At 39.8% G+C, this 16,451-nt stretch overlaps 1 protein-coding gene across 1 annotated transcript in view; it reads left to right on the top strand.

The window, feature by feature from the left end:
• The window catches only part of LOC102222870 (breakpoint cluster region protein-like), a 47,313-nt gene that overhangs the window by 7,998 nt on the left and 22,864 nt on the right, over window positions 1–16,451 (top strand). The window contains exons 2-8 of the mRNA XM_023342192.1: window positions 9,608–9,780; window positions 12,197–12,301; window positions 14,445–14,630; window positions 15,545–15,652; window positions 15,806–15,866; window positions 15,952–16,004; window positions 16,091–16,231. Of these exons, the coding sequence (XP_023197960.1) occupies window positions 9,608–9,780; window positions 12,197–12,301; window positions 14,445–14,630; window positions 15,545–15,652; window positions 15,806–15,866; window positions 15,952–16,004; window positions 16,091–16,231 (827 nt within the window). The remainder of the gene's footprint in view (window positions 1–9,607; window positions 9,781–12,196; window positions 12,302–14,444; window positions 14,631–15,544; window positions 15,653–15,805; window positions 15,867–15,951; window positions 16,005–16,090; window positions 16,232–16,451) is intronic.

Below are 16,451 nucleotides of genomic sequence, written 5' to 3'. Positions count from 1 at the left end.
TGCTGCGGGGTTTGGCCTGTAAACGCGTCTGTCTGGGATGCTGTCTGTCTGCTTCAGACCGGAGGCTGGCTCAATCTGCTGCCTCAGCAGGAATCACGCCATCAAACTCAGTTAACTGCAGACTCGTGGATATTTGATGTCCCTTGTGGAAGCCCAGACAGACCTGTCGTTGTTACCTGGATGTGAACGTCTGAACTCCAGCGGTCGGGGCGGGGGGTCAGAGGGTGAGGAGCCAAAGAATTCAGCCTCTCCCTTTCCTGAAGTAAATGTGGGCGTACAAGAGGAAGTCCTACAGGGCAACTCTGTATTTGTGTGCGAATCAAGGCACCTGTTCTCCTTTTCAGCGCTCAGAAGCTGGCAGCTCATCAGTGCACCAGACCAGGCCTCCCCAGCTGCTCTGGCAGTGGAAGGCATGAATAGTCTTTGTGTTCCCCTTGTCGATCAGAAAGCACAACAGAAACGCTCGTTGGAACTGCTAATTCTGAACGCTGCTGTTCATCTCACACCGTTCACGTACGCAGCTTAACATACGACTCTCCGTAGATGATCTGTAGGGAAAACAAATGTGCGGCATGTTTTCGGAGGGCTGCAGGGCTCCCATCCCCTTTGCTCAGCCTCAGCCCTCTGGACCTGCAGGCTGGGCTCCCCTCCCTCGGTCCCCTTGCTCAAAGGGCCCTCTGTGCTGCAGGCTGGCAGGCCAAGTGTTTATGGAATGTCTCAGCTGCTTGTGGGGTGTGGGGGGAAGTGGTTAATGAAATGTTAAGTGCTGTATGTGTTCATCTCCATTGTACGGAGCTTGACCTGTTGAGCTTGTTTGTGTGATGCTAAGAGTTTTTTTTTTAATTTTTGGCTAAACATTGAACTCAAAGCAACTCAGTTGGTAATGAATACAAACGGACACGTATTCTGACAGATATGCCAACTTATTATTATTATTTTAATTTTATCAACTTTTTGACATTTCATCATGAGCACAAAGTTAAATGTCTTCTGTTGTGATTTTATGTGACCGACCGACACAAAGCAGCGCATGACCAAGAAATCAGAAATATACGCTTCATGGTTCTTCCACTTTGTTTACAAACAAAAATCTGAAAAGTGTGGTGTGTATGTGTATTTAGCTCACAGTCCACTGTAGTTACCTGAACCTCTGTCCCGGTTGCAAGCCTCCCACAGCCTCTAACATTTTCCTGTATTTAGCTCCAAACAATGTGGCCAGTAGCTGCATCTCCATTTGCTTAATGGAAACACACCAATTTCAAATAAACTGATTACTTCCAGCTTTCAGTATTGGCCGATATGATATCAGCACGAAACATAAATACTCTTATTACTTATTCAGATTCAAATTCAAAAATACTTTAATTAATCCCAAAGGGAAATTAAATGTTGTTGTAACTCATTCATTTAGATTCTTCAAAGACTTATTGAAGATGGTGATGGTTGTTGGCAGGAAAGATCTGCAGCGGTCTGTACTGCACTGAATCTGAAGAAGCCTCTGAAGATGCTCTGTAGTGTGAAATGTTAGAAAGGGTTTGATCAAGTGATGTTACCCAGAGAACAATAGTCAACAACAACAGTTTTGAGAATAACTGACCCATATATTAATAACCAATAGACCTGAGATTTTAGCTGCAGGCTAATATAATCAGATACTAATTTATTTGGCTGATATTGTCAATATCGGATCTCTATCAACAAGTAACTCTTGACTTAATGAAGCTCATGTAACATCCAGAAACCTTTGCACAGATTTTGTGGAGTCTTATATTCTTAAATCTAACTGTTAAACAAAGTGAATCTGAAATGTTTTCATTAATCCAGTCCTGGCCCGGTGCTCTGGTAATGAAACACTGCGTTATATTCTGTTTCCAGGCAGATTATGATAGAGTCAATCACATTGCAGCACATCAGGTGGAGCTTCGTTCACTAATATTTAATCCCTCTTAGACATTCACATGAATATTTCAGCGAACCAAGAGGTCACCGATTTCTTCTCGTCTCACGTCAAAACTGCGATGTCGTCTGCCGATTTTAATTTAAACAAAATGGTTGACGCAATGCACCGCTTCTAGTGCAAATGATGAATTCAGAAAGTGAGTCCAGTAAGATTGATTCCTGTTTATGACACTCCTTTTGCATTTGCACACTCTTGTTTATTTTTCCAGATTGCAGCAGTTATCAGGCACCGTTTTCTTTTAATGTGTCGCGTTATGAGCTGAAGTCTGACCACCCCGAGCTATTTCAATGTACCCTGATTAGTAGCTGATGGAGCTGGGCTGCTGCTCAGTTCTGACCCTCACCGCTCAACGGCTGGTGATAATTTTAGGTTTTCTCACAGTGAATCTGAACCATGTGCTGGTTTGTTTCATTTAACACAATACAGTGTAAAAGAGAGAAGCACCAACTGAAAATATAACAAATGCAGCAACTTTTATCCACAATCAATCAAACCGAGTCCACTGGGCTGCCAGGTGTGAGAACATTCCAACATACTACATGCAGAATATCCTGATCAGAACAACTTCATTTCTGTGGATCATTCCTGAGATGTTTTTTTTTTTCCCACGGCATAAGACAGATAAATACAGAGATTTAAATTTTGATAAACATTTTTTTATAATCATACGTTTCTTAAAAGCCAAAGTTATAGTTTGAAGACATTAGTATCTGTTATTTTCCAACTTCTGCCAAAGATTTACTGTTGGATTTAAGACTAGACTTTGACTGGACCATTTTAAAACGAAAATATTGCTTGATCTAAATCATTCCACCAGGTCTTGAGGTCCTTTGGAAGTTTTATTAGGTTTTTTCCCCCCCAAGGATTCTTCATCTTCATCCATATTTCCATTAACTCTCACCAGCTTCTCTGAGGAAAGGCATCCCTACATGTGATGTTACCACCACTGGAAGGGAGGGAGGAAGGGGGGTTTCAGAATGATGTGCTGTGTTGTTATTTCCTCCAAAGTGCTTTGCATTTAGGCTGAAATGGAATATTTAGAGCACGTTACCTCGTGTTTTCTGTGTCTCCGACATGATTTTCCCGCTGTTCCCGTCTGCCACAATCCAGATGAGAATCCATTTTCCGGACCCATAAAGCCGCGGCTCTTACCGAGCCTTCTGCAGGTTATTATATGAAAGTGTTATACTTTTCAGACAGGGACGACGTCCTTCACTGGACATTTCTTCTCTCCTGTGAGTTCTGAAGGCTTAAATTTCATTTTCAGGCCTTTTCTGAGCGGCATAAATCAGACCTTGTTTATTCATAGGGACTTGTGATCAAATTTCCGTCCATCAGCCGGCTGTCCTCTGCGCGGGACGGTCAATATGTCCGCAGCGGGGAGCGAGGAGTTTGCGTCGCACTCGTCTCTGTGCTCTCACGAGTTTGGGCTGCGTTCTGGTTTTCCTATTGGTGAACTGGGCCGGGTGGGGGAACATAGATGCTGCTATTCTGGTTCCAGCTGGGCTCGATCCATCGACCTTTTTGCTCTGTTGGGTTGTTACTCTTGGGAACTGGTGTCTGAAATTGATGCCATTAGTCGAACAAAATTGATATATTTTCCCCCTGTGGTCCATGTTAAATCAGTGAGCAGATATTACACTGCAGCTTTTGACTCTTTTGTCCTCCAGCATGAATCAGCAGAAGCGTAGATCAGGGTTATAATGGTTTTGGGTTTTTCATTATAGTTTAGTTTTATTTTGGTGCGACTTTTTGTCTAATTTACTTAGTTTGAGTTTTTAAGAGGTTGTCTGCTAGTTTTGAGCAATTAGTTAAATATTGTTTAGTTTCAATTACATTTTTATTAGTAGTTTTAGTTTTTCATACTTTGCTTAGTTTTTAGGTGCAAAATTTAAAAAAGTCAAAGTATTGTATTGTGACTATACATCGATTGGGTCATGAATACGCAACAAAAAATATTATTTTAAAAGAAATTATTCAATTATTGTTGAAGAACCAACTGACTGGTGCTTATTTTATTTATTTTTTGTGGACTAGCATAAGCACCGCCAAGGGGAGTATGTATTATCGTAATTTGCCGACAGCTGACCAAGATTATTATAATTAACTAAAGCGAATGTTATGACAAAAACTGAAATTGAGAAAACATTTTTGTTAACTGAAATAAGTGAGAACAGTAATTAATGGGGAAAAACTAACTGCACTGTGCTTTTATAAAACCAACTAAAACATACTGAAATAATAGACGTATCATCCTATCTGTAATTTCAGTATGCTTAGTTAGTTTTAAAAACACATGATATAGTTCCAGTTAGTTTTTCCACATTAATTACTGTTTTTATTTAATTCAGTTAGCGAAAACATTTTCACTATTTCAGTTTTGGTTATTTGGTTAGTTTTAGTTAACTATAATAACCTTCATATCGGTGCTGTGTTCTGAAACAGCTTTCATGCTAATCTCATTTTAAAACTAAGCACAGGCTGTTAGTTTTAATACAAGTAAAAACAGAAAATTCGAGTCTCTCAAAGGCCGCATTTTAGTGAAACAGCGGTACTTAATTATTTAGGGTGATAGCGATGCTGTGGCACCGGCGACTTTATCTCTGCTGCACATCTGTCCCTGCCCCTCTTTCTGTTTTATCATAGTTCATCTGTATGGATTAGGATCAGGGCTGTCACCGTGGCTTCGCTTTGTCATGAGGGTCCTACGGTTACTGTTCTCAACGGGTCTCTTGTTCACAGGCTGCAGGAAGGAAAAGTACTTCACGGTGACTAATTGTTCTCAGAAGCAAGGCTTGAAAGTTCGGACCCACTTTGTTTGGCAGAGGGGTTTGTATATTCCTCTGCGTCTATTTTTAAGTCTGGGTGTCAGTAAGCTAAACAAAAGGGAAAAATATATTAAAAAATCTGCTTACTGCTGAATTATGCTCTCATATATGTATTTTTGTTTTGTTTTTGTATTACAATACATACCTGACTCATTGGAATAGGTTTAAATGAAATTCTTGAAAAACAGAATTACAGAGTTCAGTGACAGTCCAAAGCAAAACCAGCTCCTCCATTATCCCCCGCTCTGCACGGCTCAAACCCACAGCTGTTAAGTCTTATGTAACGTCATTAGAATGTATTTATTACGTTTCGATTGCAGAGCTTGAAAGGGTTTTAAGCTGCGCATAGTTGGGTATTTGGGCAGACATGTCACGGTTATCACAGCCATCTTTACCACCCTCCAGCTTTTCGCCTAATACTGTGAGGTCACGCAAACGGAGGGCTGTCACAGTGGGTCCACCGTGGCGTTAAGGAGCGGTTCAATTCTTTAAGCCTCTAAGGGGGATTATATCTGTGGACATTATATTGGCTTTATTCTGTATGTATGTGTTTGACTGATTTACAGCAAATCCACTGAAGGCAGATGAGCCTGTTATGTAAAATAGAAAGAAAGCATTTTAGGTCGAGGTAATGCAAATCTGAAACACCAGGAAGCAACGCTGTCTTCTCTTTAGTCTTCGTTAGAATATAGGGACTAAAATGAGATGAGCAGGTGTGTATATTCTATACATAGTCCTCATGTGGCGACACACTTCCAGGAGCTTTGTAGCTGACAGCCATCTTGGTAGGTATCTGTAACTAACTGTCAACTAACTAACTACTACTACTTACAAACTGTAACTAACTGACAGTAACTATGGAGTCGCTATGACACAAGCTTAGAACTAGCGCTCACCTCGTTCCTGTCCGTCTCAGAAACAATGTAAGTACATCACAACTGCTACTTGACTACACATTTTGAGTACTCTACCCTCCTCTATGTAATACTAACATAAATATCAGTGATATTTACTGTAATACTTACTACTGAACTAGCTAAATTAGCTTAACTAATGTAGCTTTTATCCACAAACTAAGGCGAACATGTAGCCTACGTGTGTGTTTACTGCATTTACTTACTCTGCCAGTCACCAGAACCTTGTTGTTCGCCTGAAGAGTTCGGACATCCTTTACAAATCTGTAGAAATACTGATTGTGTGCCTCCATGGATTACAGACTGCAAAGCTCCTCCACGGTGCACGCACTCTTCGTGTTCACTAAGTAGTTAACTATGTCATAGTAGGAGATGAGAGGCAGACATGAGAGAAAAAAAATCTGTTTAATCAATTTCTTTTTGAGTTCATGTATATTGCTGAACAAAATTAGGCTAATTTTAAATTAAATGTAAGTAGTGTCTCATTTGACTCGATTTTAGTATCCCAACAATCCTGTCTAGACTATTAAGGTTTTGCATACTCTTAATGTAATATCAATAACACCATCAAGATTTCTTAGATTTAAAAACATCAAATTTCTCTTGGCACCGTTTAGAACTGGTGTCAAAGTTTGGGTTTGAGATTGAATGTTAGCAACATAGATTCAAAACAAATTCATGAGTAAAATCTGTGCAGAAACAACAACCTCTTGTCAAGAGACTATGTTTCTAATCGCTCATGAGATTGTTCCAAACACATAACCTTGTGGGTCACCCTTTGAGTTGGCACTAAAGATGACTGAGAATAATTTTGTGCTCTGAAAACACAACCAGCTACTGCTGTCTGAGGCGTAAGGGGGGGAAAGCTGTTGTAAAAACAGCCTGTTAAAGTGCTTGAAAAGCCATTTATTACAGTAGTTAAACTACGCATGCCCTTCAAAGTACGTGTGGGTGTGTGTGTGGGTGTGTAGGGGGTTGCTCTGTAAACACATAATGGCCGTGACTTCAGGAGGGGATGTGTTAGGAGTAGGAGTGAGGGGCTGTTTGTGCAGAGATGACCTTGTGTAGAAAGCCTGTTTCCTTTCTGGAGCAAAATGAATTACTGAATTTTCCGGGCAGACCTGCCTGGACATTTCCTCAGTAGGCGTCCTTGTGATCGCTACAACAACCGCTCTCGCTGAGGGTCTATTGTGATGTCGGCTTTCTCACACCGGCCGCAGCCAAGCGAGCGCCGTGTTTGAAACCCGTTTGCATGCGAGACAGAAACGATCAGGTTTCCGGGGTGTAAGAACACATTTTTAAATCCTCCTCCAGATGTACTTCTGGTACTAAATAGGTTCCGACAGTTACCTAGAGGAGGACGTGCTGCTGGTATTGACTAGGAAGCTGCTTGAACTACATTGGTGTCTTTTCTTTTTCCACCCTTGCCTCCTGAGGTTGGGTGTTTGTTGATCTTCATCCTTTCAGATTCACAGCAAAAACACAAAATCTCACTGAGTATTTTTAGTCTAATTTCTATATCTTAATGCACTCAAAATAAGACAAAACTAACTTATAAGCAACTGTTCAACAAGAAATATGAGTTTAAGTCAATAATTTCTTAATATTGATGAAAAGGTTCTAGCTCCATTAGCAGATCATTTCCCGTACTGGACAAGACATTTTTTTCCTGTTATACATGAAATAATCTGCCAATGCAGCTAGTAATTTTCCATCAATATTAAGGAATTATTGACTCGAAACAAACTCGTACTTCCTGCTGAAAAGTTACTTATAAGTTAGTTTCATAAGCTAGTCTCATTTCAAGTGTACAAAAGATACTTGCACTAGAAACTAGACCAAAGATACTCGGTAAGATTCTGTGTCTCTGCAGGGTTCTCCAGGGTGACATGGCTCCGTCTTCCTCCTGTTTCCGGAATCCTTTATTTTCCTGTTTTCGTGCTGCGGTGAACCAAATTCACGGCCTCCTTAAAATACTCTAACAGTACAACAGATCTTAGACATCCTCTTTCTTTGGACTACCGTTTTAGATGCTTTTCTATTCTACCAGCGAGCTGCCAAGTCCTTGACAACAAGGCGATGATGATTATAGATGTTGGTGAGTCGGAGTGGCTGACGGTAATTACAGTACGCAGAACGCTGCTCGTCTTAAAAAGACCCACTGACAAGTGTCACATATATTCCTAACATGTTTTTCCAGCCCAGGCTGGCTGAGAGCGTTTGTGTTGCAACACGACCCATCACACTCGGCTCTGCATTTTGCCTTTTAAAAAAAAAAAAAACAGGATTCTGAAACAAATCTGTTGTTGTGCGAGTTTTGAGACTTCTTTAAATATGTGAATTATGAGTAAATATCACACCAAGCTACAAGATCTTGTTTCTTCACAACAACAACAAAAAAAACTTGTGGATGAAGGGGGACTCTGTGTATCTCCAGCGGGGCAAGTGAGTTTGCCATGCCTTTTCACTTGTTTATCCACCCATTGACTTCACCTCGCTCACTGGGACAGCCTGGATTTAAGTAGGTCACAGGTTTATGGAGGTTAACAAAGGATTTAATATGAAAACAGAAGAGCATAATGCTGACTTTATTGTCAACTGTTAACATCATAATGGCTACTGTAGTCCATGTGAGGATTTTTCTTCACTTTTTTTGTATTTTAACTCGTTTTTTTCTGCACACAACTCAGTTTACCTCATTGTTTAGGGTGAAACGTGAACAATAAATAACACAATTATTGATATCATCAATAATTAGGGAGTTTCAATGTTGTACATGCTAATGCCTGTCATACATGAATGTGAATTTAATGCATTTGATGTCTTCACGGCAAATTACAACAATGACAGGACCATTGCATGGTTTTGTAAAGTCGCACAAAGCTAACCGGACCCGCCCAAAGCAGCCATAAGTCACATGGTAATGCAGCAAACATGTGGAACAAGGAGCTCCGGTAAAATGTATGGAAGCCCAAGTCATAAGTACAAGTTTTAAAGTAATCATTTCTAGTTTTAAGTTTAAAGTTACGGATTTAGAAGTCATAATTTCGATATTCAAATTAATTAATTTTGATTCAATTATGGGACGTTTGAATCATGGATTGAAAGTTATAATTATGAGATTCAAAGTGATAATTTTGACTTTCAAAGTGATAATTTTGACTTTCAAAGTGATAATTTTGAGATAGAAAATTACGCTGTTTATCTAAGGAGGCTTGTTCCATTATCTCATAATTATGACCTTGAATCTCAAAATTACAACTTTAGAAGTCAAAATTGTGACTTTTTATCTCAAAGTTATAACTTTGAATCTTGAAATTATGACTTGTAGTGTAGTATTCTATTTTTACTTTCATGTCGCAAATAGGTTAGCCTCACAAATGAGACCAAAATTAATTGTCTTTTTTGTGTTACCAGAAACTTTTAGCGCCAGGGAGACATGGAGGTGGCAGCATCATGCTCTGTGCATGCTTTGTTTTCAGCTGGTCAGAAGTGAAGAGAATATGGAAGGAGCTAAATGCAGGAAAAACCTGGATGAAAACCTGTTAGAGGTTAATAAAGACTTGAGATTTGGATGGAGGTTCACCTTCAAGACCACAACCTTAAACATTTAGTCAGAGCTGCTGCAGAATGAGTTAAAAAACTGTAGAAACACAGAGAAATTGTTCCTCCGACACGCTCTGTCTCATTTGACTGAGCCGTTGTCCAAAGAAGAATGGACAAATATTTCAGGTTCAGCACCGATGTCATCCTGCAATGACTTTACGATTCTCATTCCAGCTGGAAGTGGTGCTCCGGCTTGATGCCTTGGCCGTAATAATGCGTGTCTGTGTTAACTCCATGACCTAGCAGCATCTCCAGCTCATCATGTGACTATTGTGCTTTGTCTGCCCATTTTCTCCTAGACATGGAAAACCCTCCGTCTTACGGCTACGACCTGGAGCTTTCCGAGGAGCACCCGCCTCGCCACGAGCCTCTGTCCTTCAGCGGCTCGCCGTCCTCCTCGCCGCGGCTCCGCTCCAAGAGCCGGAACAGCCGGGACACACAGTCGTCCGGTTCTCTGGAGTCCACCCAGTCGGTAAAGTTGATGTGACCAACAACTCTGACACATTGCCTGTCAGCTCCTGCTGCCACCGCTTTCCCCCTCTCTGCAGCTGCGTTGTCCTTTGGTGTCCTCTGTCCACGCTCCAGTCCACAGTGCTCGTTATCTGTGCTTCTTCCTTCTGCTCATAAAAGTTGTTGCTTTGCTTTTTCTGCTGTCTATGTTAACCGTTTCTTTTTTTTTTTTTTGCTTAAAATTAGGCTCTTTCACACAGTTTATGATGTGTCTTGTCTGCCTGACCATTTCCCACAACTTTTACACCAATCACCCAGCAAGTTCTCAGATTAAATATTCCAAGAGAAAAAGCTGAAATAGGCCCTCCATAAACATTCTTGGTTTTTTTTTTGGTTTTTTAAATTATTATTATTTTTTATTAGGGGCTGGACAGTTTTTAAGAAATTAACCTGTAGAATAAACATTACTGCAAATGCTGTCACAGTATTATCACACATAAAAGGTTTTACATGGATTTTTATTTGACACACAAAGTAGTACTTGAATGGCAAGTGGGGAAAAAAAGAACACATGCTTTACATGTGGTCCAAAAATAAAAAACTGAAAAGTGTGGCATGCATTTATCGCACAATCATCCCCCCTCTAACTCCTGAAACTCGTACACAAACATCAGCAACATGGAAATAAACATCAGTTGTGTCGACCCACTTTTACTTATTGAACTGATACCAATATGTCAATAAATGACTAACATCGGCCGATGCCAATCTTAATGCCGATATATCGTGCATCCCTTGTGTTAAGACACAAATATGCTTTAAACTAATCTCTTCCACTGTGACTCTGACTGTGATAGCAATAAAGGCTATGAATTAAAACCCTATTTATTACTTTAAGGTAGTCTACTGGCTGTGACTCCGTGACACAGCATTCATAGCGGCACAAACACAAATATTGTTTTTGAAAAATATTTTGATTTACAACAGGATTCTTAAAGACCCCAAAACTGCTCAGAGTAACATCATTTAGTCTTTTTTTTCAAATTTGCTTATATTTATTGATGTTCTCATGAAACTGTGGAGAAAACAGCAAAAATAACATTTATTTACCGCCAGTCTTGTTTTTTATTCACCATCAATAACTGAAATTTACCATGATAAATCGATGACGATAAATAGTTTTTTTTTTTTTTAGATAAGATAAAAAAATCACAATAAATGATGAGCAGTACGATAAATTCTCACCCCTGCTTTGTGTTGGATTTTTCAGAATGAATCCATTAAAACCTGCAACATTTCTGGTTGTAGAAAATGTAAAAAGGTTCAAGAGGTATCAAAACTGCACCTCGTTAAACTCACACTACACCTTTAGGATGTCTTTAATTTAAGCCACTAGCTAATTTTATTATGGGATTTGCTTAAATTCAGGTAAATATAGATGTATGTAAAATCTAATTCTTTGTGTTATTTCAGTTTCCTTTTTGGTGAAATCAAATGATTTAATGAAGCAACAACATGTGAACAAATCTGTCTGATCATAAATCGATTCATTCAGTTTGTCACAGTTGCTGCAGCAAGCTCAGTTAAATCACGTCTAACGGGTTATTTCTGACATGGTCCAAATAAATCTGCTTATATCAGATTTAATTGCTGAATTAAAAGGTGTCAGCATGGCAAATTAAAATGGAAATAAAAGTACTTCATATATGTTTACATTGCTGTATTCTCTGTTTAATAGCTGAGCTGCTGTATAAAAGTAGAAATTAAAAAAATGCCAGCCGATGCGCCCACATGCCACCAATTAAATGCAGAGCAGCATGTAGCTGCCAGATGGGGGAATGCTTTTCATTGTGAAGCGGGGCGTCGGTGAAAAGGCCGCCCGCAGTCAGCAAACACACGGTAGCCAAACAGATGTTTGAAAAAAAAAACAAAAAAAACTTGCATCCCTCCCCATTTTTTTGCTCTGTTCGTCTCATATCTGCGGTATTCTTCTCTTCTGATGTGATTTTCAAAGCCTAAGTGACTGCGGTGGGTGGGGGAGGAGAGGGCTGGGCTTCGTTTTCACTCCAGCACACACACACACAACAGCAGAGTTATTACTGACAGAATTATTCCAACTGAAATGAGCGATATCTTTGACCCGCTCCACAACTCCTTGTGGAGAGAGAGAAAACAAACATTTGTCTTTTTTAAGAGGTCAGGAGTGTCGGCTGCTGGCCTCCTGGAATGTAAAACTCCTGCAGAGTGCGATAACGACTCCAGTTCCCACATTGCCCAACAGCTAGTTAAAGTTTTCTGCTTGTGGGCAAGTTTTTAAAGCTTATTTTGCATTTCAAGTTGTTGTCATTAATCATCTCGGTTAAAAACTAAAAATGTCTTCATGTCTCAGAAGGTTTTTTTTCTTCTTCTCCTTCCCCACCATTTCATGTTTATATCAGGTGGAGCTGGAACAGGAAAAGGGGCAGGAGATGAGGAAGTGGGTTCTGTCTGGGATCCTGGCCAGCGAAGAAACGTACCTCAGTCACCTGGAAGCCCTGCTGATAGTATGTAGCAACTCTTTATGCTGAGATGTCATTGATCACATTCTGAAATGACTATAATATCCACTAGAGATGCAGCCAAATATTGTCCGGTCAAATTCTCAGATTGATTGATCACGTCGCTAGATGTTGAAACTACTGAGAGAATAATACATTTTACAGCTTAAATTAATAATTAATTGTCAAAATCTTCTAATAAGTACTAAGAGATAAGAATAATTAGGCACATGCTAAGTTTAGATAATCGATACAATGTGCTTTTTAGATTTTCGAATCATTTTCTGCTACATTAGTGTGATTGTTTCTGTAAACATGACAAATATTTAAGGTGTTTAGGCAAAAGGCACATAGCTAAGTTTTGTTGTGTTTTTTTTTTTCCATACATAAGTCAGAAATAAAGAAAAAAAAATCACACAGTTCTTTAAAAAAAAAAAACTAATTGATGGATGACTAGCAGATGGCTCTATGTTGGTCCCAAAATTATCATTTTCAAATATTTGAGTGTAGTTTAAATGAATAAAAATCCAAAATAAAAAACCCCACAATATCAAATGAGCCCATGATTTTAATATGAGGTGTAATATTTGTAAAACATTAACAATAGACACAAAAAAACTTTGATTTTTGAGCCGCCCCGTACCACGGTGCTCTGGGCTACCGCCCCTTTAAGCCCTTTTTAATGTCTGGCTTAGCCTATAACTAAAATCTGGTTTTGCTGTCCTTAGTGGACAACAACTGGTCTAATGTGTTTTTATAACTGATTGAATTGTGAACTCTAACCTGTTGTGGGGGTTTTGTAACTTCCTGGATGAGACGTCAATGCCTCCTTGGAGTAACCGTGGCAACCAGCCATTCCAAAGGAGGCCTCCCTGCTTCTCCCAAAGTTACAAAGAAATGGCTTTGTAACCATTTGGAAATTGATTACATAATTTTCTCTTTTTTCCTCATCCGTTCATGAATTTCTTTAGACCAGGATGTGATGTGTTTCCTTTTCAGATCTTTTAGCTCACTCCATGTTGTCAGACAAGTTTCTGCATAACGGATTTCTTGTTCAAACAGGTCTAGAAGTAAAGCGGGTCAACGTGTGGCTTGGGAAACGGACGATTAAAATGTGGTTAATCACAGTTAATTCATGGCTTAACAAGTGGAGGAGAGTATGATAACTTTTTCACATAGGGCCATGATAATTTGGTAGTTTTTATTTTTTATTTATTAATAAATAAAATCATCTGCTGTAATCTGAATGTTATATTTACTCACATTGTGTCTGTAGGAAATCATTTCTTTCAGGATTTAACACATGTACTGTAAGTAAAAACAAAAGAAATCTTTGAGTTGTCAATGCCGTTTTCAGAGCATAGTGCCTTTTTAAGGTTTTTGTTTTAGCTTTTTTAAGAAATATATTAAGCATCTACTCTCTGTTTGATTATTCACTGACTTAAACCATTTAAATACCTAGAAGAATTGTGCAAGATGGATCTAATTTGGGCTGCACCTCTTGTGTGAGAAGAGCCACGTCTGGGCAGATCCAGACATGGCATCTCTGTCTGAGCAAGACCGAAAGTCTAATTAATTAATTAAGTCTAATTAAGAAAAAAAATGTTCAGTTACATTCTACTTGCTCTAAAAATACCAATATTTGTTTGTCTAAAAGTTATTTTTCACCCTGCTGGTTAACAGCACTGATTTGACATTTAAAATTAACAGATGTTCTCCATAAATGTATTTGAACTTTGGAAGAATAAGAAAAGAATAATTACAAATTACAAGAGCAATTATTTAATTGAAGAGAAAAATCCAGCAGAAAAATGAATGTAAAAGAAAATTTCTAATGACGATGTTTCTAGAAAATTATCCTATTAGCAAAATCCAAAGCACATTTGGTACTGCTATTAGATTTATGAAATAAAATTGACAGAAATCATTTAGAATATGATTTGTGCTTCAGAAAATACTGATAAATCTGTACACATGAGCAATAAGAAATGTATGACGTAACGTTTTCTGCATTCATAGAAACAAAAACACTAATCAGTCAAAGCTTCAAAAAGTTAATAAATGAGTGATTTGAAGTACAGTATTTTAGAGTTTTGTCAATTAAAATTTAACTTGTTTAGGGCTGATAGTCTGTGCTTGTCTCTTGTAGCCCATGAAGCCCCTGAAGGCGGCAGCCACCACCTCCCAGCCGATGCTGACCATCCAGCAGATAGAGACCATCTTCTTCAACGTGCCTGAGCTCCACGAGATCCACAAGGACTTCTACGACGCTCTGCTGCCCAGAGTCCAAGACTGGAGCCACCAGCAGTGTGTGGGCGACCTCTTCCAGAAGCTGGTACGCCGGTTTTGATTTCACTACACCGGAATCAGTTGTGTTGCTCTCTTGAGTCCTCGTAAAAATCAGAGGAAGTAGCGCCTTGTATTTTTATCTATTTTCTTTGGCATGGGTGATGACATCCAGGAGATAAGTCAACGTGTCTTGACAATGCTTCGACACGCAAAGCTTGTTTTTCCACTCACTTTGAACTAGAAGGAAGTTGAGGCTAACGCTAATAAGAAAACAGAAATAAAGGAAGCCCGTGGGAAAATGGCTGTTGTGAGTAAATGCTTGCAACAATCATCTTTTTTTTAGTTACATTTGACCATCATTTACTTACAGCTCCAAATCCCCCCCCCCTCCCACACACACACACCCTCCCCCAAAAAAACAAACTCTTGTGATCTAAACCTTGTGAGTAAGAACGCTCTGCATCAAGAAAGGAGAAGCCCCGCATAGCGTGTGGGGGGGGGGGGGGTTCCATCAAAGAGACCACTGTTTAGCACGTGAGCAACTTTCAACAAACTAATTACAGCTCTGCCTAAACTTCATAACTTTGATCGCTAATGATTGCTTAAAGAGCAGAAAACTTGCCGAGTGGAAAGGTGATGGTCTCTGGCTCTAATTGTAATGTTTTTGTGTTAATCTCGTTGGAACTCGTGTCTGATCCGAGTAGACTGCCTGGAGGCGTCCCCCGGCCAGATTAAAGAGCCGCTTCGCCACATTACGAGCAGTAAAGGAGTGCTCAAGGCTCCGTAGGAGGTTGAGCTACCTCGGCGAAGGCGAAAGATTAAAGGCACATACGTAAAGGGGTCTATGAACGCCGGCGAACGCTGAGTCAGACTCAGCTGGGTCGGCTAAGCGACGCATGGCGTGCTGCGCTCACCAATGCTCTTTAGTAACGTGTAAGTCTTTCTCTGTATTCACCGCAGGCCAGCCAGCTCGGGGTGTACCGGGCCTTCGTGGACAACTATAAGGTTGCCGTGGAGACAGCAGACAAGTGCTGCCAGGCCAACGCGCAGTTTGCAGAGATATCTGAGGTATGTGCAGTGGGGCCGCAGCGTTACAGGCTCTGCTGCCTGAGACAAGTGATGACAGGGCAGTTTTCTCTAGTCCTTACAGCAGCTGCAGTCAGTCAAGCTCGCTGTGGATTAACCAGAGTATTTGTTTTTTTCTTCTCCCTCTTAACTCAGGATCTCAAGGTTAAAAGCACAAAGGATTGCAAAGACCAGTCTGCCAAATATTCTCTGGAAAGTGAGTATTGAGTCAGATGAAATGTCAACTTTCCTGGTACTGTAATCCATTGTTTTTGTTCACTGTGACGACTCCTCGTCCACAGCTCTCCTCTACAAACCTGTGGACAGGGTGACACGCAGCACTCTTGTTCTCCATGTAAGTCCGTAATTGAAGCCACAATTTTGCACGGGGGAAACCTTTTCAAAACCGAATTCCTTTGATTTTTCTGTTTTCACCTTTAGGACCTGCTGAAGCACACGCCCTCCGGTCATCCAGACTACCCGCTGTTACAGGATGCCCTCCGCATCTCTCAGAACTTTTTGTCCAGTATTAATGAAGAGATCACCCCACGCAGACAGTCTATGACTGTTAAAAAGGGAGAGGTGAGTTTGTTTGGAAACTTGAAGAGTTTCTTCTGCCTCAAGATTTGATTATTATTATTATTTTATTTTGAATATGCAGATTATACTTAGCATCCCACTTATTACAAAATAATATACATTTCACAATTTCAAATGAAATTTAAAGTGGCCGAATTATGTAAAATCAACCCTTTTCAGCTTTACATCTTATTATAGTGTTATTCCCTCATCAAAAACACAC

The sequence above is a fragment of the Xiphophorus maculatus genome, chromosome 11 (genome assembly GCF_002775205.1).
Source record: "Xiphophorus maculatus strain JP 163 A chromosome 11, X_maculatus-5.0-male, whole genome shotgun sequence".
In the NCBI taxonomy this organism is placed as follows: domain Eukaryota; kingdom Metazoa; phylum Chordata; class Actinopteri; order Cyprinodontiformes; family Poeciliidae; genus Xiphophorus; species Xiphophorus maculatus.
This window is presented reverse-complemented; position numbering and strand designations above follow the sequence as displayed.